Source organism: Tetrao urogallus (assembly GCF_951394365.1).
Source record: "Tetrao urogallus genome assembly, chromosome: 12".
Classification (NCBI taxonomy): domain Eukaryota; kingdom Metazoa; phylum Chordata; class Aves; order Galliformes; family Phasianidae; genus Tetrao; species Tetrao urogallus.
In genome coordinates, this window is record NC_136825.1 from 3,148,364 (window position 1) to 3,165,531 (window position 17,168).

A 17,168-nucleotide genomic window follows, 5' to 3' on the forward strand; every position below is an offset into this window, starting at 1 on the left:
GGATTCATTTATGAACCTCTAATTTCAGTATTGAAGTTCAAAAGCAAAACACCATCAGCAATGTAAATCTATTTATCTCAAGAGATCAGTTTGTTCTGAGAGGTGGCCAGAACTGCCCCTCAGCCTAAAAAGCAGATATTGCCACGCTCAGGGCTTCTTACACATAAAATAGCACACTTTCCTTCAGTGTGTGACATTTCTCAGGACTTTCTTGACATTTAAGTACCATTCAGGCATTTAATAATAATCAGGAAGAGAAACAGAATGGGAAAGAGAAATAGAATGAAAGATTAAAGGAAATGAATATGTATAGGGCATAAAAAAGAATGAGATGCTGGTACACAATGGGAAACCACAGAGCCACAGGGCAGAGTGGGAGGGCTTGTGTTCATTAAGTGTTGATACAATGGATTTAAACAAAATTGAATAAAATCCAATTTAAATGCTAGAATAAAAAGCCTTGAATGATCAGCTAGGGAATAGCATGGCTTTCTGCCTCTCAGAGGTCAGATCACTGGTTGACCAACAACAGCTGCAGATGGTCTGACAGCAGACGCCTGCAGGAATTAAAAAATTACAGGGTTAGAGCAAATCTGCTGCTTCTTTTTCACTCCATTCTTTGCTTCCATTCCTCTTTTTCTAGCAAAAGAATTGCTCTGTAGTACACTCACAAAAATACACCTATCACAGCTGTGATGCCAGAGCTGCTATCTTATTAATTTTTGTCGTGTTTCAGATTATGTTTGCTGCTATATGTGTGAGCCTAAGAGAGTTGTATGCAATTGTAAACGAATAATTGATTCTTGAGCAATCAGACAGCAAATTCTTCCACTCAGAAAAAGCAAATAAAAAAAAATACACTACAGCTCATAATTTTCTTCCAAGTCATGAGAAAAGCTTTCCCAGAGATAGCACTGCAGAGCTTGTTAGCAGCCTCCTGTTACTGTAGACTCTGTGCTTAAAGATTATTTAGGGAGGACTAGCTCGTGTTACATTTATTTCCTCTAAACTCACCCTGGGCTACGTGAGGAGCAGAATCAGTGACCATCTGGGGGAAGCTTCACGCAGTGCCACAAACAAAATCCAGAGATTGAACAATTTCTGTGCAGCCACCCCATGTCACGTGCAGCTGTACCACAAGAAACAAAGACAAACCCAAACATGCAACAGTCGTGTCTTCTGTAAATAAAGAATAACATGCCCAGGGATGTGAAAAGCATGGAAGTGCCCATTGTGTGATAAGCAAATCAGAGAAGGAAAAGTTGGTGTTTGGAAAGATAAATTGTGTACTTTTTTGCTTTTTTTTTCAGTTGTGTCTGCTTTCTGTGTCCTTACTTTAGTCGAAGCAAAAATGACTTGTTCCCCATTCTCCAAGTCAGCCTTTACAGCCTGCAAGAACTTTCTTAGGAGTCATCCAAGTGCCACAGAATCAGTACATTTTTCAGCAAATGACTCACTTTTTTAATCCCCTGTGCGTAGGGCACAGAAAACACGTGCGTTTATATTGCTTCTGGTTGGCTGTGCAGCTAGAAATTGTACTGCTGTGACTTCATCCTCACCAAGGGACTTGCTGTTACAGCAGGCTGATCATCATGTTTTAGTCATGACAAAAGGGAAAACCTGTGCGTGGCTACTTAAGGCAATCACTCAACCACTTTTAGTACTGTGGCATGATATGCTTATGGCACTCTCATCCTACCACGAGGCACACGAAGCATTTCATAGTCAGGCCCTAAGAGTGCTTTATTTAGGATTGTGTGCTTATTTTAGGATTCAAAGATTAGCCTCTAACAGATAGATCTCTTTAGGACAGTACAGATGAAGCGTGCTTACCGGAGGTATTCCTGCATTCTGTCTTCATGGAGAGCAGTTAACCTACATTTTGATTTTCCACTCAGAAAGATGGGCTGGAAACTCCAGCTGTCAGATTGAACACTTGGAGCACCCCTGCACTAGTTAAAGGAACAGCTTGGTGGTCTCTCACGCTGCTCCCAGCTTAATCTGATATTGTTATGCCATAACACAATGATGCTTTTCTATACTGATTCACAGCATCTTTCATTTCCAACACCAGCATACATTAGGAACTGTATTGTAAGCAAAAGACAAACATTTCATCTGCACACTTGGAGGTGTCTACCACCCACTGCCCACAGCTGGAGGTATCCGTGTGCTTCTTCTTTGTAGATTTGCCTTCAAGACCCCCGTTTTGCTTCCCCATCACATTGTTACTGGAAAGGGACAGCAACTCTTTCCCACCCAAGATGAAGGAAGGGAAAGAAATAGCCTCAAAAGTCAGCCTTGTTGTCATGGAAACCAGAACAAGGATTTGGGAGGCCAAACTGGATGCATTTATAAATCAGAGATGAAAAAAATCCCACACATTTATAACAATACCTTCAGTGGGAAATGTCTTTAATTACAGCAAGTCAGGCCAACAACAAACTCAACAAAAGCTACAGCGTAAAGAAGTGAGTGATTACTTTCTCTAAATGAACACAGTGGCTTTAGAACCAGTGGTACCCATGTTTGACAGAGAGGCAGAGACAGCAGTAGCCACAGAAACAGTTTACTCTTCCTAGGTGGAATAAGGTGTTTGTAACTTGGTTCTGGTGATGCCCTCACAATTGCCAGCCAGGTGGCTGCGGTGGCCATCCATTAGCTGCTCCCAAACACATCCAGTGGCTCACCTTCTTCCCTACCCCCATCCTCCTGAATCTCCTCTTGCCCACGTCAGATGCCAGCATCTCTGGCAAAGCTTGTTGGTTTGTGCTCTGATCTGTGACAAACCTCTTGTTAAGTGTTGGGAATCACTGCTTTAAACTGCAACTTGAGCCCCGTCAGGGGACACACACACTGCCAGCCAGTTCCAGCAGGCAGGTGACTTACACAGCAGCCTTCAAAGCTATCACAGCTCTCTGTTATGATCTTGATCTCTTGATATGGTACCTTACTCAGTATAAGTGCATGTTATGCTCTCGAGTGTGTAACGCATAATAGGGCCCAAGCTGTGAAAAGCCAATCTGATCTTCAAGACTGCTCACTGTACTGTGGAGAATGGCAGGATTTATGGTTTAAGTCCATTTGTTGTTAATGACAGTTTCACCCTAATAGAGCAGGGCAGTACAACTGGAAAACGGAACGTAGAAACAGCTGGTAAGTTCTGGAAAGCATCTGTGAGAGACAGATCAGCCACACACATTTTGTGGGATTACTGGACTAACCACACAGGGAATAAAGACAGAAGATGAAGCAACTTATTGCCCTACATCCCTCCCTGTGGCACTGGTAGCCGGGACAGCTGGACTACATAGGAAACTGATCCAGCAAGAACTGCCTTGGCAAGGATTGCAGTGGGCAACAATCATCCATACGATCAAGGGTATTTCTTTGCTCAGGGCAGAGTAAGCCAAGGACTTGGAATTGCCAGCCACACTCACATAACCTGGACAGAAATATGGAAAGCAATCAAAAAATTCCTCTACATCCAAAAGTAAACTATACTGCACAAAAAGAAAAATAATTGGTTAAATTCAGCCCATCTGGTAGGGATGAAGCTAGTGACGTGGGAAAAGAAGCGACATGTAACAATTAAAGCAGTGAAATACTAGCTGCACAAACACCCTAAAACTGCAAGTTTATTAGATTAGTTCATAGCTTTCAAAATCACACGAGCCCTGATCATGTCTGCATCACTTCTTTTCAAAACCTCAGAGTTCACCATGCAGCAGATGACAAAACACTGGTTTCTGGTTGCACGGTGGGTGTAAATACTGCACAGTGCCAAGAAACACAGCTGTCCTGCTGAAAAAGACTTCCTTCACCAGTAACTACAAAACCAAGATGTTTGTAAGGATTTTTCTCCCACTGCTTGGAGAAAAAGAGTCTGTGTGTCTTAACAGAGGTGAACAAGGGTGAGAATGGGTTCAGGAATGTAACAGAGATTTTCCCAGCTCCTACTCAAACACTTGTTTCCCAAATACAATGCTCTACATTTGTTTGATTTCTTCACTTCATTTCCACTTTATTGTCCCTGCTGGTGTTAACGCTTCCAGGCTTTTGGTTCAGCAGACCAAACAGTCTGACCACAGGATCACAATGGTGACAGCATGCTGTGAGACCATCTAAACTCATACACGGCTCCAAAAATCTGTGCCACGGTGCTACTACTATGAAAAACATTGCCCACATTCCAAATGCAACAGATGACATGCAGACTGTGCTCCGAGGAGCTGAGACCCGAGATCCTCTGCTTTTCATCCTGCAGTACAGAAACAGCCAAATTTCCGAAAAGCTTCCTTATTAGAACAAACCCTGTGAACAAATGCACAGATTGCATATTTCTTGGAGAAGGTTCCCTTGTCAAAGGGATTTGCCTTGGTAAACTATATGAATTTGTATGAAGATTACAGCAGATGGCTTCTTAGAGAAAAAGATCTCATCTAACTGGGGCCATAAGGCCTGCTATGAAAAAAAGTTCTAAGTACCACACAGCAAACTACGTTAAAAGCAGTTAAAATGGCCAGTGTTAGCATTCCAATACTAGAAAGTGGCAGAGTTCAGGACAGCTTGTTTTGGAGATGGACCCAGGAAATGTGAAGGCACTTGCTTTTGTGTTTAAGGCAAAGGAAGCTACATGCAATCACCTCTACTGCTATTTACATTTTACATTATATCTAATTACTACAAGACACAGGAAGTGTTGTCCACTGATACAAGTTAGATTTACCCCAGGATAATGAAGAACAGTCTATCTCATATGATACAACTGTGACAGAAACTTCAAATGCCTCACGTAAATAAAAGAACAACTATAAGATTCTATCCTGAAATAGAAAAGCATCCATGGTCAGTATAATGGAAACAGGGTTCAAAGGGAGCTTCTCTGCACAGCCAGCACTCATCATTTTTCCTCATTTTTTCCCCGTTACTTAAATCTTCAACAACAGGTAAAAAAATGAAAAATTGTTTGTAATAAGCATTTCCTTCTCACAGCAGCAGCAAAAGGATAACACGACTCTGAGCAAGAGACTGGCTGAACTCAGCACACAACAGAAGTAGGCTGGAGCACTGCAGCCTTCCTGTAGACACAGAGGCTGTTTCTTGGTGACGTTAGTTAATGAGCTGTGCAGAAAGCTTTTATCCCACCTGAAAGTACATTTTTTAGGATGCTGCATATCATTATCTTTACTCATGATCAGAATCAAACTCTTCATTGCATCATTCTGTTGATTTTTTTTTGCCTTTTATAGAAGGCAGTTGGTGACTACAGGCAGAGGTTTTGTAAAGGGAAGTAGGGAGACTTGCAAAACACAGAACTTCCTTTGTGACTGCCTAAGGGTGCAGTTCTGACTAGTCAGGCTCTTTCTTTTAGCCATATATGGCAATCTCACTAAAAACAGAAGGCAAACCAGGTAAGCAACTGTAAGGCAAGGGGTGTGACAGGAGCCAATTAAATGTAGAGCTGAATAATATATGTGTAAAAGGGCAGCGGCGTGTAGGTTTAAGATGATACCTTTTGCAGTCAGTTTTGTGCTATAGGATGAAGTGGGCTAAGCCTACAACCAGTTTGATCAAGTGTTAACATTTCTGCAGGATTTCACATACAGTTACTGTGTGTCGTTTGCAAAAAATAAAAAATAAAAAGCAAGTTTGGATTAAAACAGCCCACACAGAGTCTAACAGAATCAACAAGAAGTACAACTATGTTTGTGTTCAGTAGACCCTAAAACACGAACAAGGTTTTTGCAACCTAACTTCACTGTTTTTTCAGTTCAGTGCCAAAGGCAATGTAAGGTTCTGCAATATATGGTGCTTAAAATGCTGAGGAATAATTGGAAAGTTCAATGAATGGAACGCGTTTCCTTCATGCTACTTAAAAAGCAGTTCGAAATTAGAGTAGGGGGACTGGAAAAGTTTTGAAACCCAGCGTTTTTTGGGAAATATAGTCAATATTTGTCTACATTTCAGGTTGCGATCTTGCAGTGCTTTCCCTAAACAAGAAGTGGGATTATTAGAATTGCTGGGAATTAAAGCTATCTAGGTTTGCCACGATCTTGGCAATCAAGTAAAACCAAAACAACTCAATTTCATACCAGTCTAAAATAAAAACGTCTAGAAGTTATTAAATATAAGAGTTTGGGACTTTGAGAGTGTGCTTTTTGCATTCTATAACCAAACTCACACCAGTTGCTAGTTCACAAACCGGCCGCAGTGATTTACAGAGCTCTGTTTTGTCCCCTTTCCTCCACTTTTCAACACAGCAGTAAATTCCTGAATGTCCTTAAAAGGCCTTATGGTGTATTCTCTCTTTCTTACTGGTGGAAACAAAGTGACTTGTAAGAGTTCAGCATCTAAAAACACACTTGAGGAAGTGATTAGTCATTCACAGAGCATTGCAAACGATTGCGCTCATAAACCAGGTTTCTAGCTTGATTTCTTACACTCTTGGTGCAAAAAGGTTGTGAAAAGGTGTCAATCTGTGACCTGCCAGCTCTCCCACTATAGGAGCACAATGCGTGTGATTTACTGCTAGTGTCTTGTGGCTGTAAGAATACATGTGCACTGTGGAGGAGCCCAGTATTACCAGGCAAGTGACCAAACGCCATCTAGCAGCTGCAGGAAGATCTTTGCTGACTGACAGGGCAAATAAACCGAGTCACCTCTGTTACACATGGGCAAGGCCTGAATAAAAAGGGCAAAATGTGGTTGTAAAAAGCAGCTGCTTGGAGTGAGGAAGGCCAGACGTCCTTTAGGAGCCACAATAGTTAAACAAGAGAGGCCGTGAAATCACCGTGTTTGTGCAGACAACTCGGTGCTGACTGCTGAACTGGTGCAAGGTCAGCAGAAGCAGAATCTCTAACCCTGTATTTCTAGAGCGAGGCAATGCCACATAGAGCTACGGTATGGAGTGCAACCTGAAGAGCAAGAGACAACGCAATCATCTGAGACTGTTCACAGAAATACCGTCTCTTTAGGCATCAACTCATTAACGCTGATACGAACCGGAGCACCACAGCAGACCCAGCTTGAGAGACGCACCGCGAGCGAGGAAGACGGGCAAAGAGATTAAAATAATTTACGACCAGAGCTTTTGTTTCTACATACGTGCAGTCAACCATCGCGAGGACGCATCCTCGGCCGTGCGGAAGGGCTCGGAGCGAGCTGCAGGTAGCTTTAACGCACACCGCCACCGCGCGGCTGCGAGGCGGCACCTGCTGTGGCCGCAGGGGCGGAGCCGCGTGCTGAGGGGCGGCCCCGCTCGGCGCCATTCCCGCGCGCCGGCGCAACGCGTTGCTCGGCGGGCGCCCGTCGCTGAGCGGGGCTGTGCGCAAAGGTGCGGGGCGCGGCGGGCGGCGAGCGGGGTGTGAGGGGACGCCGCGGGGCTGCTGTGGGTTGGGTAGGAGGCCGGACCCGGCGTAATGCTTTTTTCGCTGTTAAACAAGATCAGGGTGGAAGTAGCAGCCCTGAACCGAAAGCGAAGTGCCGGAAGTGGTGTGGAAATGGAAAGCAAACCGCAAAAAAGGGCGGATGGTGCAGTTTGGCTTCCGTGTGCGGCTGTGCCCATAAGACGGGGACATGGAAGGCTGTGCTGCCGTAGTGCAGCTCGGGATTCCGGGCATGCTGCTGGGTCTGTGCTGCTCTGAAACCTCGTGCGTGTGGCCCAGGCAAACCCCCAGCCGTTCAGTTAGTCGCTGTAATGCGGGTGAAGCCTGAGACACTGAGGGAGGTTATAAGCGTAGCGTCAGACGTTTAAACAAAACACACGACGGAACCCAGCGCCTTGATGCTGTGGGTGGCAGCTGCCAACTGATCCCGCAGTCATGTGAAGCCATGTGGTGGTGGCGTGTCTCCAGTCGTACCCTAACTCTGTTTGCCCCCCTTGTTTCCTCACGCATTTCTGAGTCAACTCATGAAGAAAAACTCCTCATGCGATCTTCAGAGTGATGGTGCTGCAGTGCTGTGTAGTATTGGCAGGCGCAGCTTCAGTCTGTTAATGCAGCAGGAAGATGCAGCATCATCTGGCATAAACAATCCATAAGTAGGCTGTTACCTTCGCCTCACTGATGTATTCCAGCCGACAGACTCACGGTCACTTTGTGCGAGCTTATTTAATCATTAAATCATATTAGTTTTTCCATTTGAGAAGGCCTCGATGACGTTTGAGTTGGTAGACAGGGTGGTCTAAGCAGAGAGCTGACTGTCCTTTTTTAAGTCACAGTTACTGCTGCACAGTTAACAGCAGTTTCTCATCAAACTCATTCATTTGCTCGTCTTGTAGAACTTGCACTGGTATGTCAGGCTGCTCTGTGTGTCTCTTGGGACTGTTGTGATACCGTTCTGTGTTTGCATTTATTTTCCTTTCCCTTTGCTTCAGGTTGAAAAGATGGGAAATGCAGAAAGCAATGCCTATCGGAACCACCTTTCCAGGTTTCTTCCTGAGGAGCAGTCTGATGTTGATGGTGTATTTGATACCTTAGCAGGATCAAGCAGCTCAGCAGCAGCCAAAAATGGAAAAGCTATGAAGAAAACTGTCACTCTGGAAGCACTGAAGGCAAGAAAATAAATTATTGTCGATACATCTGGAACAGTGTATTGAATGCAGTTCTAGAAAAGAATTAAAGACATGGCAATAATTATTTTTAAGTCTTAATTTAATAATATTTTGTGGTAGGACACGTAGTTAATATTTTCTTACAGTTTAAGCTGAGAAATGACTTCCAAGTTGGTATTTCTCTCCTGAGTCTTCCTGTTGCATCAATTTCCAGCTTTCCTGATCCTGAGATATGCTGGGAGGTATGAAAATACTTTTACAGAATCTAGAAAAGTGGGAGGAATGCTTTTCCCCCAGGAGTCTGTACGTGTAATTTATTTATGGATTTTCTCAAGCTGTCACATCTGTTTTTGACTGTATCTTTCTCCCTCAATTGCATCGCTATCTAAGGTTCTCACTTGCATCAGGAGAGAATTCAATTTTGCTTGATTAAGCTGTAGCTCCCTATTTTATCTAATTAGTATATGTTATGCTCTCTGATTACCTTCGCATTCATTTTCTAATCAAGAAAGAAGTAGAAAATGATTCATTGTAATATTTCATAACTTCAGTTAGATAGGAATCAAGTGGCCAAATGAATGTAGTATTAAAGTGCATTGGTACATATGCTACCCAATTAATGGACTCAAATTAGAACCACATGAGAGAGATAGGATATTTTAAGGTATTTAACAATGCATCTGCATACAGACCAGCTTCAACTTCCTTCCAGCCTGGCTGTTTGTCAGCTCTCACCAGTTTGAAGCAATGTTGCTGCTGCCCAGTCTTTCAGTTCTAATACCTCCTTCCATGAATCTGGTCCTTGGTGACCTGGAGGAAGTTCTTTTTCTAGCTTTGCCATTCTCTCAATGGGATGTTTGATGAACCTTTGCCTATTCCCTTCGCTTTCCCTTTTGCTTGCCAACTTAAATCTTTGGACAGACTGCGTGGAGGTGCCTAATTCCTCATTACAGGGCTGATTGCAGTGGTGTGCCTGCATTGTAGGCTCCTGAGATTGACTGATACACGGCATATTTGATCTAGCAAGTCTGATGACATTGGCTGGGCCCCACTTACAAACTCTGGTGAATTCAGCTTTAGTACAAAGAAGCTGCGTGGCTTCTGGGCCAGAGCAGGCTGCACTGCACAGTTGGAAAGCAGAAAACGTAGGTATCTCTAGATAATTACTTGAAGCCCTTTACAACAGGAATTCTAAGGTGTCAGAGATGTGTGTTTGTTAGATGTTTTCTAAAGCTTCCCTTTCTACTGTTCTACTTCTCTTCACCTGCCCTGTTCCCCTTGAGTCTGCTCTTGGAATAACTGTAAGCATAACAACATAGTGCAGCTAAGTGGTGGGTGGAAAGGATATGGAGTGGGTGGGTAATACTGCAGTGTGTCCAGTGTCATGTTTTTAATGTTGTTTCCTGCTGCCTATGTTACTTTAGGCTCATGCAGTGCTGCTAGAAAGCCTCTTGAAGGCAGCTGTACCCCCTGTGACTGTCCCTCCCTCTACACAAAGCTTTCTATTGTGTGTGACTGTGGCTTTACTAATTCTGCTTCTGCTGAAATCAATGGGAGTTGTACCACTGACGTCAGCAGAAGGAGGGTAGAGCTCAGCACATTACATCTCACCCTATAGGCACAGCAACAGCCATTAACATCAAATAGGAACATCCCTGGTGGCTTTGATAAGGGTGGTATTGAGCCAGCAATAGATGGGTAATAGCAGCTCTGCTGAATTGATCAGGAGTGCTTTTATGGAGGTGGAGCTCTGCTGATTTTAGTGTAGTCCCCACTGGGCCATGCCTCAGGTCATGTATTCAGCATGTTCTGCACTGTGCCTCACACAATGAAGACACTGTAATAATATCCTAGCATACAGATGTGTTTTAGATGACTTATTTTTAAGCCCTGTCATTAACTGGAACACTGTGAATACTTCTTGAACACGGATTCAGATCTCTTTGTGGTGTTGTAATGTGTGCACACGAATTGAAGTCTAACTGAATTCAGTGGGCCAGTCACACAACTTAGGTGACCAATCCCTGAATTCAACTGTCTTAGCATTAAGGATGCCTTATGAAACTCAGATGACCTCCGTTCTGTTCCACATGCATTGAGTGAAAAACATTGCCCACTGCCTGCATTGTCATGAGACCCAGTCTGAAGATGCATAAAAAAACCTTTCTTCTGCTTGTGATTTCTACTCATCTGTTAGTAAAAAAACCTTTGCTCATAGCAGTATATCTCAGTGCACGTTAGCTGTGTTCTTCATTTCAAAAGTATGTGTTATTCATTTAAAAATATATATTCTTTGCTGTTTTTCTCCTTGTAGGCATATATGAGGGAACCACTGCCAGAGCAAATGACTGTTAGGCTGTACAACGGAATGAGAAGTATTGACCTGACTGGAAAATCGTCTGCACCCAGTGACCACATTGCTAAGGAGCAGTTTGTAATTTTTATGTCCAACCTCTTAAAAGGAAATGCAGATGAGAAGATTACCATAATAATGAGAATGATCTCCACCACAGAAGGACCTGTGAAGGGCAAGGAGATCCAAGAGGTACACCAAAAGCGAAATGCATGTTTTGGGGGGCAGTAAGAGAGCACAGACTTTGGTAGGTAATCTGAAGGTAACCCTTAGGACGCAAGATGATTCAGAACAGATTCATGGCTGTTTTTCACTCTGCTGCTGATCTGCTGATATTGGATAGGCGGCGTTGGCTGGAGTCAGCAAAGAGTGAGGTGTGGCTGGTGCTTCTGGGAACTGAGCTAAATGTAGCATTAGCCACAGGGTAGATCAAGTAAATATCTTTTGCAAAGTAGAATTCATCAGTGGCTTCTATCCTGCAAACCTTCAACCCCTACCCATCCTTTGCATTCTATTTTACAGGGACAATTTGGGATGTGATATTTAAAAACACACTTTTCAAGCCTTATGACACTGATAAAGTAATTACAGAATCACAGAATTATAGAGAAAGGACCTCTGGGGATCATCAAGTCCAACCCCCCTGCCAAAGCAGGTCCCTTGGGTAGGTTATTTCTGACTTCATGAGAGGAGTTGCTTCTGTCATTGGGATTACAGCATCAGTACTGCTTGGCTTTGCCCTTAGAAAGTCTTTGGAGCACTGTGCAACGTTATTTAAGAAATGATGGCATGGTGATGTTTTAACCTTTTAAGTTCACAGAGGATCTGATCAAGTCTGTAGTCCATGTACTGAGCTACAGGAAGGAGCTGAAAGGTTGGAATTTGGAGAATACCAGGGATTCTGCGGGTGGAATAAAGGCTCTGTCTTCTCAGCTTCTATCAGAATTGAAACTTGCAGGTAAGCAACACTGATGTAGTACATCCCAAAACATCACAGAGCTGGCATAATCTCTAATCTCAAAAGAAATTTGCTCTCTGTGCCATAATTCAAATGATGAGACCTGTTTTTCTAAACCTAGTGCTTTGAGAATAACTTGGGAACCTTTGATTATTCTAGCTTTCTCCAAAAATTCAGGATTGAAGTCACAGTTTAAGCAGACATGCAAACCTGTTTTACAAGTATCTGACCTGCAGGTGACATTTTGATGCATCTGCAGATGTTTTCTGATTGTATGTCATTTTGCAAAGCCCAGACTTACCTTTGCACTGTTGTAGTAATAGATTTTGCTGTTTTCCAAAGAACATCTCATTTGTTGTTATACTGTGAGCCCACGTATTTTAATTATTACAACCCAACCAACGTCACAGGCTGATGTTTCTCAGTTCTGTGCATGCATCTGCTCGATGTAGTTGACAGCTACACGAGTCTCTGCCTTTTTGTACATGATTTTATGTCTAAATAAACGAATATCTTTTTTACACTTAAAAATGAACTGATTGTTTTTCTAAAGGAAAGTACAGTGCAGCTTACTACTGTTTCCGTGTCTTATTATTTAGATGGGACAAAAGCTGTGAGTCCTCAGCTGATGGAGATGAACTTTGACAGAAGTGTCATTGAGGACTGGGTGTACCGAGTTCCACAAATCTCAGCTTTCCTCAGCGTTGTTATCAGGCAGGGCCTCCATGTCCTGCATTCTCTCCCAGACCAAACCAAAGACATAGTCAACTTGGTTCCAGGCTGCAAAGGCATCAAAGGAAGAATTGTCAGCCTCTTTGACATCCCATCTGTCATGTACATCAACTCCCATTTGCCTGCAGAGCTGCAGCATAAGTGGCGGCTTTTATTTTCTTCTAAACTGCATGGAGAAAGCTTCTCCCAGCTGTGTGCACACATAGCGAACAAAGGTCCCTGCATTTTGATCCTAAAGGATGTAGATGGCTTTATCTTTGGTGGCTTTGCATCTCACTCCTGGGAGGTGAAACCACAGTTTCAAGGTAAAACTCACTTTTTTTTTTTCTCCTTGTTAATATCTCATGGTTCAGGAAAACATTGCTTATTCTGCACAGGTACAAGGATCCAGTCTGCTTAATGGATATTGTCATTTTATTTTCGTAACAGATAGCATTTCTAATAGCTTAAGTGTATTTTCCCGTGTCAAAAATAACATTCATTTTGGAAGTGTGTTAAACTACATACCAAGTTCTTGCTCTTGTGCCTGGCCAGGCACATTGCTGATGAATGCTTATCGTTTGTCTGTCATTTGATAAGACTTTTAACGCTGCAGGACGTATTGATCATGCTCTCCTTGTCAGTGAATTCTGTCAACTCCTGTAGCTCCATAGGTGAGAGGGGAAGCAACACAGCATAAATGTTGAAGCAGCGCTTAAACAACGCGTCCAGCAGATGGCAGTCTTTCATTTCAGAGCTGCTGAGCCGGCGGTCTGACCTCAGATGTTTTTCTCTTTGCAGGTGACAATAGATGCTTTCTGTTTTCTGTTTTTCCCTCTCTTGCTGTGTATACATACACAGGATACAATGACCACTACATGTATTTGAACCACGGCCAACAGACAATGCCAAATGGACTCGTAAGTACTGAGAAATAACAGTTCAGAAGTTGGATTCATGGCTGAGTTTTGGAAATGTTTTGTTTTTTGCTTCTGTTACTTTGAGCTGATTTGTTTCACTTCTTTTTTCTCTGAGGATGTTTCCATTCTTTTCTATGCTATTTGTCTCACAGTTACTAGGAGGATTATTATTATTTGTTGCCTGAAATCATCAGTGTAAGGCATGAACTGTGGATACCAATGAAGAACTGCCTACAATTCTAATAGAGTACTTACTTTTCTTTATAGTTGGCATGTATACTGAAGTACCACATAACTAGGATAGGCTTTGTTCCTGTCTGGCCCAGGCAGGTGGGCTTGGTGCAGGTTTGGGTTCTGGAGATTATGGCAACGATGTGTGTTGGGTTTTTTTTCCCCCAAGTTTTTTGGGAGAACTGGCAGCATCTGTCCACATTATTGAAAAAGCAGGAGCTGGCTGAGCAGTGGAACGGAAGAGCTTTGTATGGCTGTTCTCATTGCCACAGTAATTGTTTTTTAAGTGATGGAATTAGAGCACAAGAGTTTTCTGTAGGCTGCTGCTGCTGTGTGGGTCCAGCGGCAGAAACTCCCTTTACTCAGATCCACGAATGAGCTCCTCAGGTGCAGAGGAGTTTCTGCAGAACCACAGAACGATTTCTATTTGGAACAGTGTTTTACAGATCCGTTGTGTTATGTGCCCTGACTTTGGGAATCGCAGGAGACCGAGATAAATTTGCAACACAGAAAACAAACAGCATCAAATTGCGTTACCCATTTCTGTAGCTACTTTTCTGGATGGAAGAGATGCAGCTAAACCCAACGCTTCCAATCTGTTTAAAATGGAGCTGTCAATCAATAAACAAAAGCCAGTGAGCTGCATTTCTGGCACAAGGCAGAGCTGAAGTCCTTGTAAATCCTGATATTCTGTAAAGCACACAGGGAGGGCAGCATCACGCAGGTAAGTTCTTATTTGTCTTCAGGAATGCTGGATCTGTGCACAGATCAGGTTCACTTAGAATATGTTTCCAGCTACCCACTGAGCATGGCATAAATACAAAACTTGGCAGCGTACCAAAGTCTTGCTTTCATAACTTGTCTGCTCTGTTTTACATGTGTAGCAAAATGCTCAACGTGCTGCTTTGGTTTACAGGGCATGGGCGGGCAGCACGGTTACTTTGGACTCTGGGTGGACAGTGATTATGGGAAGGGACACAGTAAAGCAAAACCTCGATGCACCACCTACAACAGTCCTCAGCTGTCAGCTAAAGAGGATTTCACACTGGATGCCTTGGAAGTCTGGGCAGTGGGAGACATGCCTGAAAGTGCAGAGGTTGGTGAACAGGGCTGACAGCTGTGAAATGGTGTCGAATTGGAATGGGAGGCGATGCGAATGAAAAATGTGCAGTTTCGGTTTTCTCATTAACACTGGCTCCCTACTGTAATGAAGAATGTTTTCTTTAACTCAACATTTTGTTCCAAGAGAATTGCAAAACAGTGAAACGGGTGGGAGTTCTAGTAAGAAAAAGGATCGGGAGCTGTGAGGTGATAGAAGAACAATACTCGATTCAGAATTTCTAGAGGCCTTTCTGATACTGAGGAATGGCTTCAAGGGAGGAACCTCCTTGGAGGGGTTGAGTGAAACCCAGTGTTTCTAAAACAGAAACAAAGGCCTAGAAGTGCAAAAAGAAGGCTTGGCTAGAGCTCAGGAAGAGAACTGAAAGCAGCAAAACGTTTCTTTATCAGTGAGTTGCAATTTACTGTTGTTTTGCAGTAGATTAGCCATTTATAATCCTTGCAGCTCCAATCTCAGCACTTCCTTATCTAACAGAGACTAATAAAAAAGCAGCAGGAGCTGCATTTAAACAGCTGATACTCTGTATAGAGCAGTGATATTTGAAGTGCCTAGGAAACCTGCTTTCAGCCGGGATACAAAGAGAGAGCTTTGTTGCTTAAATAGTTTGTGATTAGATTTATGTCAGTCTTTCTGCACCTGGCTTATCCCTGGCAATTAGTATGAGACCTCTTTCCTGTCTCCTCTGTCCCTGCAGTTCATTCTGTTATTAAACTGTCTGTTCTGCACAGTTGCTTGGTTTTTTTTTTTGTTTATGGCTGTTTTTGTTTTAATTTTATATTTCTTTTCATACTAAATTAATGTATCCTGTCCACTCACTGGACACAAAGAATTTCTGAATAGAAACGGAACAAATTATTTACAACAACTGTTGAATTGTACTTGAATCTATTCCTTAAAAAAGAATTCACATCCGTGCTGGAAATTGAGGTCAGGCTCATAGCCTGAATGAACTTGAAACAGTCCAACGTCCCATCAGACATTTTGTTCTTACTATTTTGTCTATTTGTTCTTACTATTTAGTCATTTGATGTACCCCAGTGAATCTTAGATGCCTTACTTGAAAAGAATGCTTCATTGTGACAAACTTGCAAACCACATTTCTTGTGGACTTTTGAGTGTGTCTCTTTCTGTAGCTGAATGCTGATTAACTCACAGTGACAATGTAAACTGACTTTATTTTATTTTGCTTTACAGACTAAAGGTAAGAAGAGTATCCTGGATGTAGACCCTGAGGCTCAGGCCTTACTAGAAATGACTGGGAAAAGTCGGCACAGCGAAGGTTTACGAGAACCCCTCGAAGATGAAGATGATGATAACTGAAAGGATTTGCTCCTCCATGTTAATATTCCTCTTTTTTTCCCCCTTATACTTCCTTAAATATCTAGAGCTACCCTTAAGCCTCACACTTACACATTTAGGGTTCAGTGCAATATTTCTGCCTGAAGGGTTTTACCTGAGGAGGACAGAAAAATTAACTACATACTTCAGAGATACCTATAATTAAGTGCCAGCTGACTATGAAGAGCATTCCTAGTAGATCTGAATTTAAAAACAAAAGTTACTGACAGTACTGCATACTGACTTGGGGAAGAACTGATGTGTAGTTACATGAAAACGTGTAGACAAGACATCAATTAAGGCACTTGTACCTCATCTACATGTATTTATTTGTATGCAATCAAATTAGTGCAAATTTTATTATAGCTTATGTTGCTAAGCACAGAAAAGTCTCATGATTCCATATGAAGAATGTTATTAATTTGCTTTGCTCCAGTTAAATCAAGCGACTCTAGGGGCTGTAAGAGGGGCAGAACTCTTAAGAATACAGAATCCAGTTTGATGGTAACACACTGCACTTGGATGAATTTCACTAAATATGATTCTGCAGAAATCTGTTGTTTTTAAACATAGTAAAATGAAGCCAATGAGTCAGTCAGTCATATTTATCCTAAGAATGAGCAAACCCTGGGCTCCTGGAACAAACATACCTCAGCAGAAATTCCCTAGGGAAGAAGGTGCCTTCTGCAGTGGCCTCAAGTGGTGTAAAAGATGGAACTGTGAAATGGATTAAGCAAGAAACATCCACAGGTAATTGTGAATAATAGCTGCACATAGCTGTAGATAAATAAATGAATGGAAGTCAGGCTTATGCCTTTAACTCCTGTAAAGAAGACTACCACACATTTTATTCCCACATACTTAATCAGCATTGCTGTATCACAAAACAGATGACAAAAGCATGAAACGTCACTTGCAGGTTGGGATTCTGATCGTGGGGCATTCATTTGTTTTCTTCTATGTGGTCTTTTCCTCCTTCTGAT

General features: G+C 42.6%; 1 protein-coding gene across 1 annotated transcript; it reads left to right on the top strand.

Annotated features, from left to right (window-relative positions):
* Positions 1–8,386: 8,386 nt before the first annotated feature.
* On the top strand, positions 8,387–16,167 carry MEAK7 (MTOR associated protein, eak-7 homolog; the record flags this gene model as incomplete). The annotated part of the gene is made up of 7 exons (XM_079541466.1): positions 8,387–8,554; positions 10,869–11,099; positions 11,721–11,865; positions 12,465–12,902; positions 13,378–13,496; positions 14,644–14,823; positions 16,042–16,167. 7 exons carry the CDS (start codon positions 8,387–8,389, stop codon positions 16,165–16,167), a joined length of 1,407 nt encoding a protein of 468 aa, XP_079397592.1.
* Positions 16,168–17,168: the final 1,001 nt, after the last annotated feature.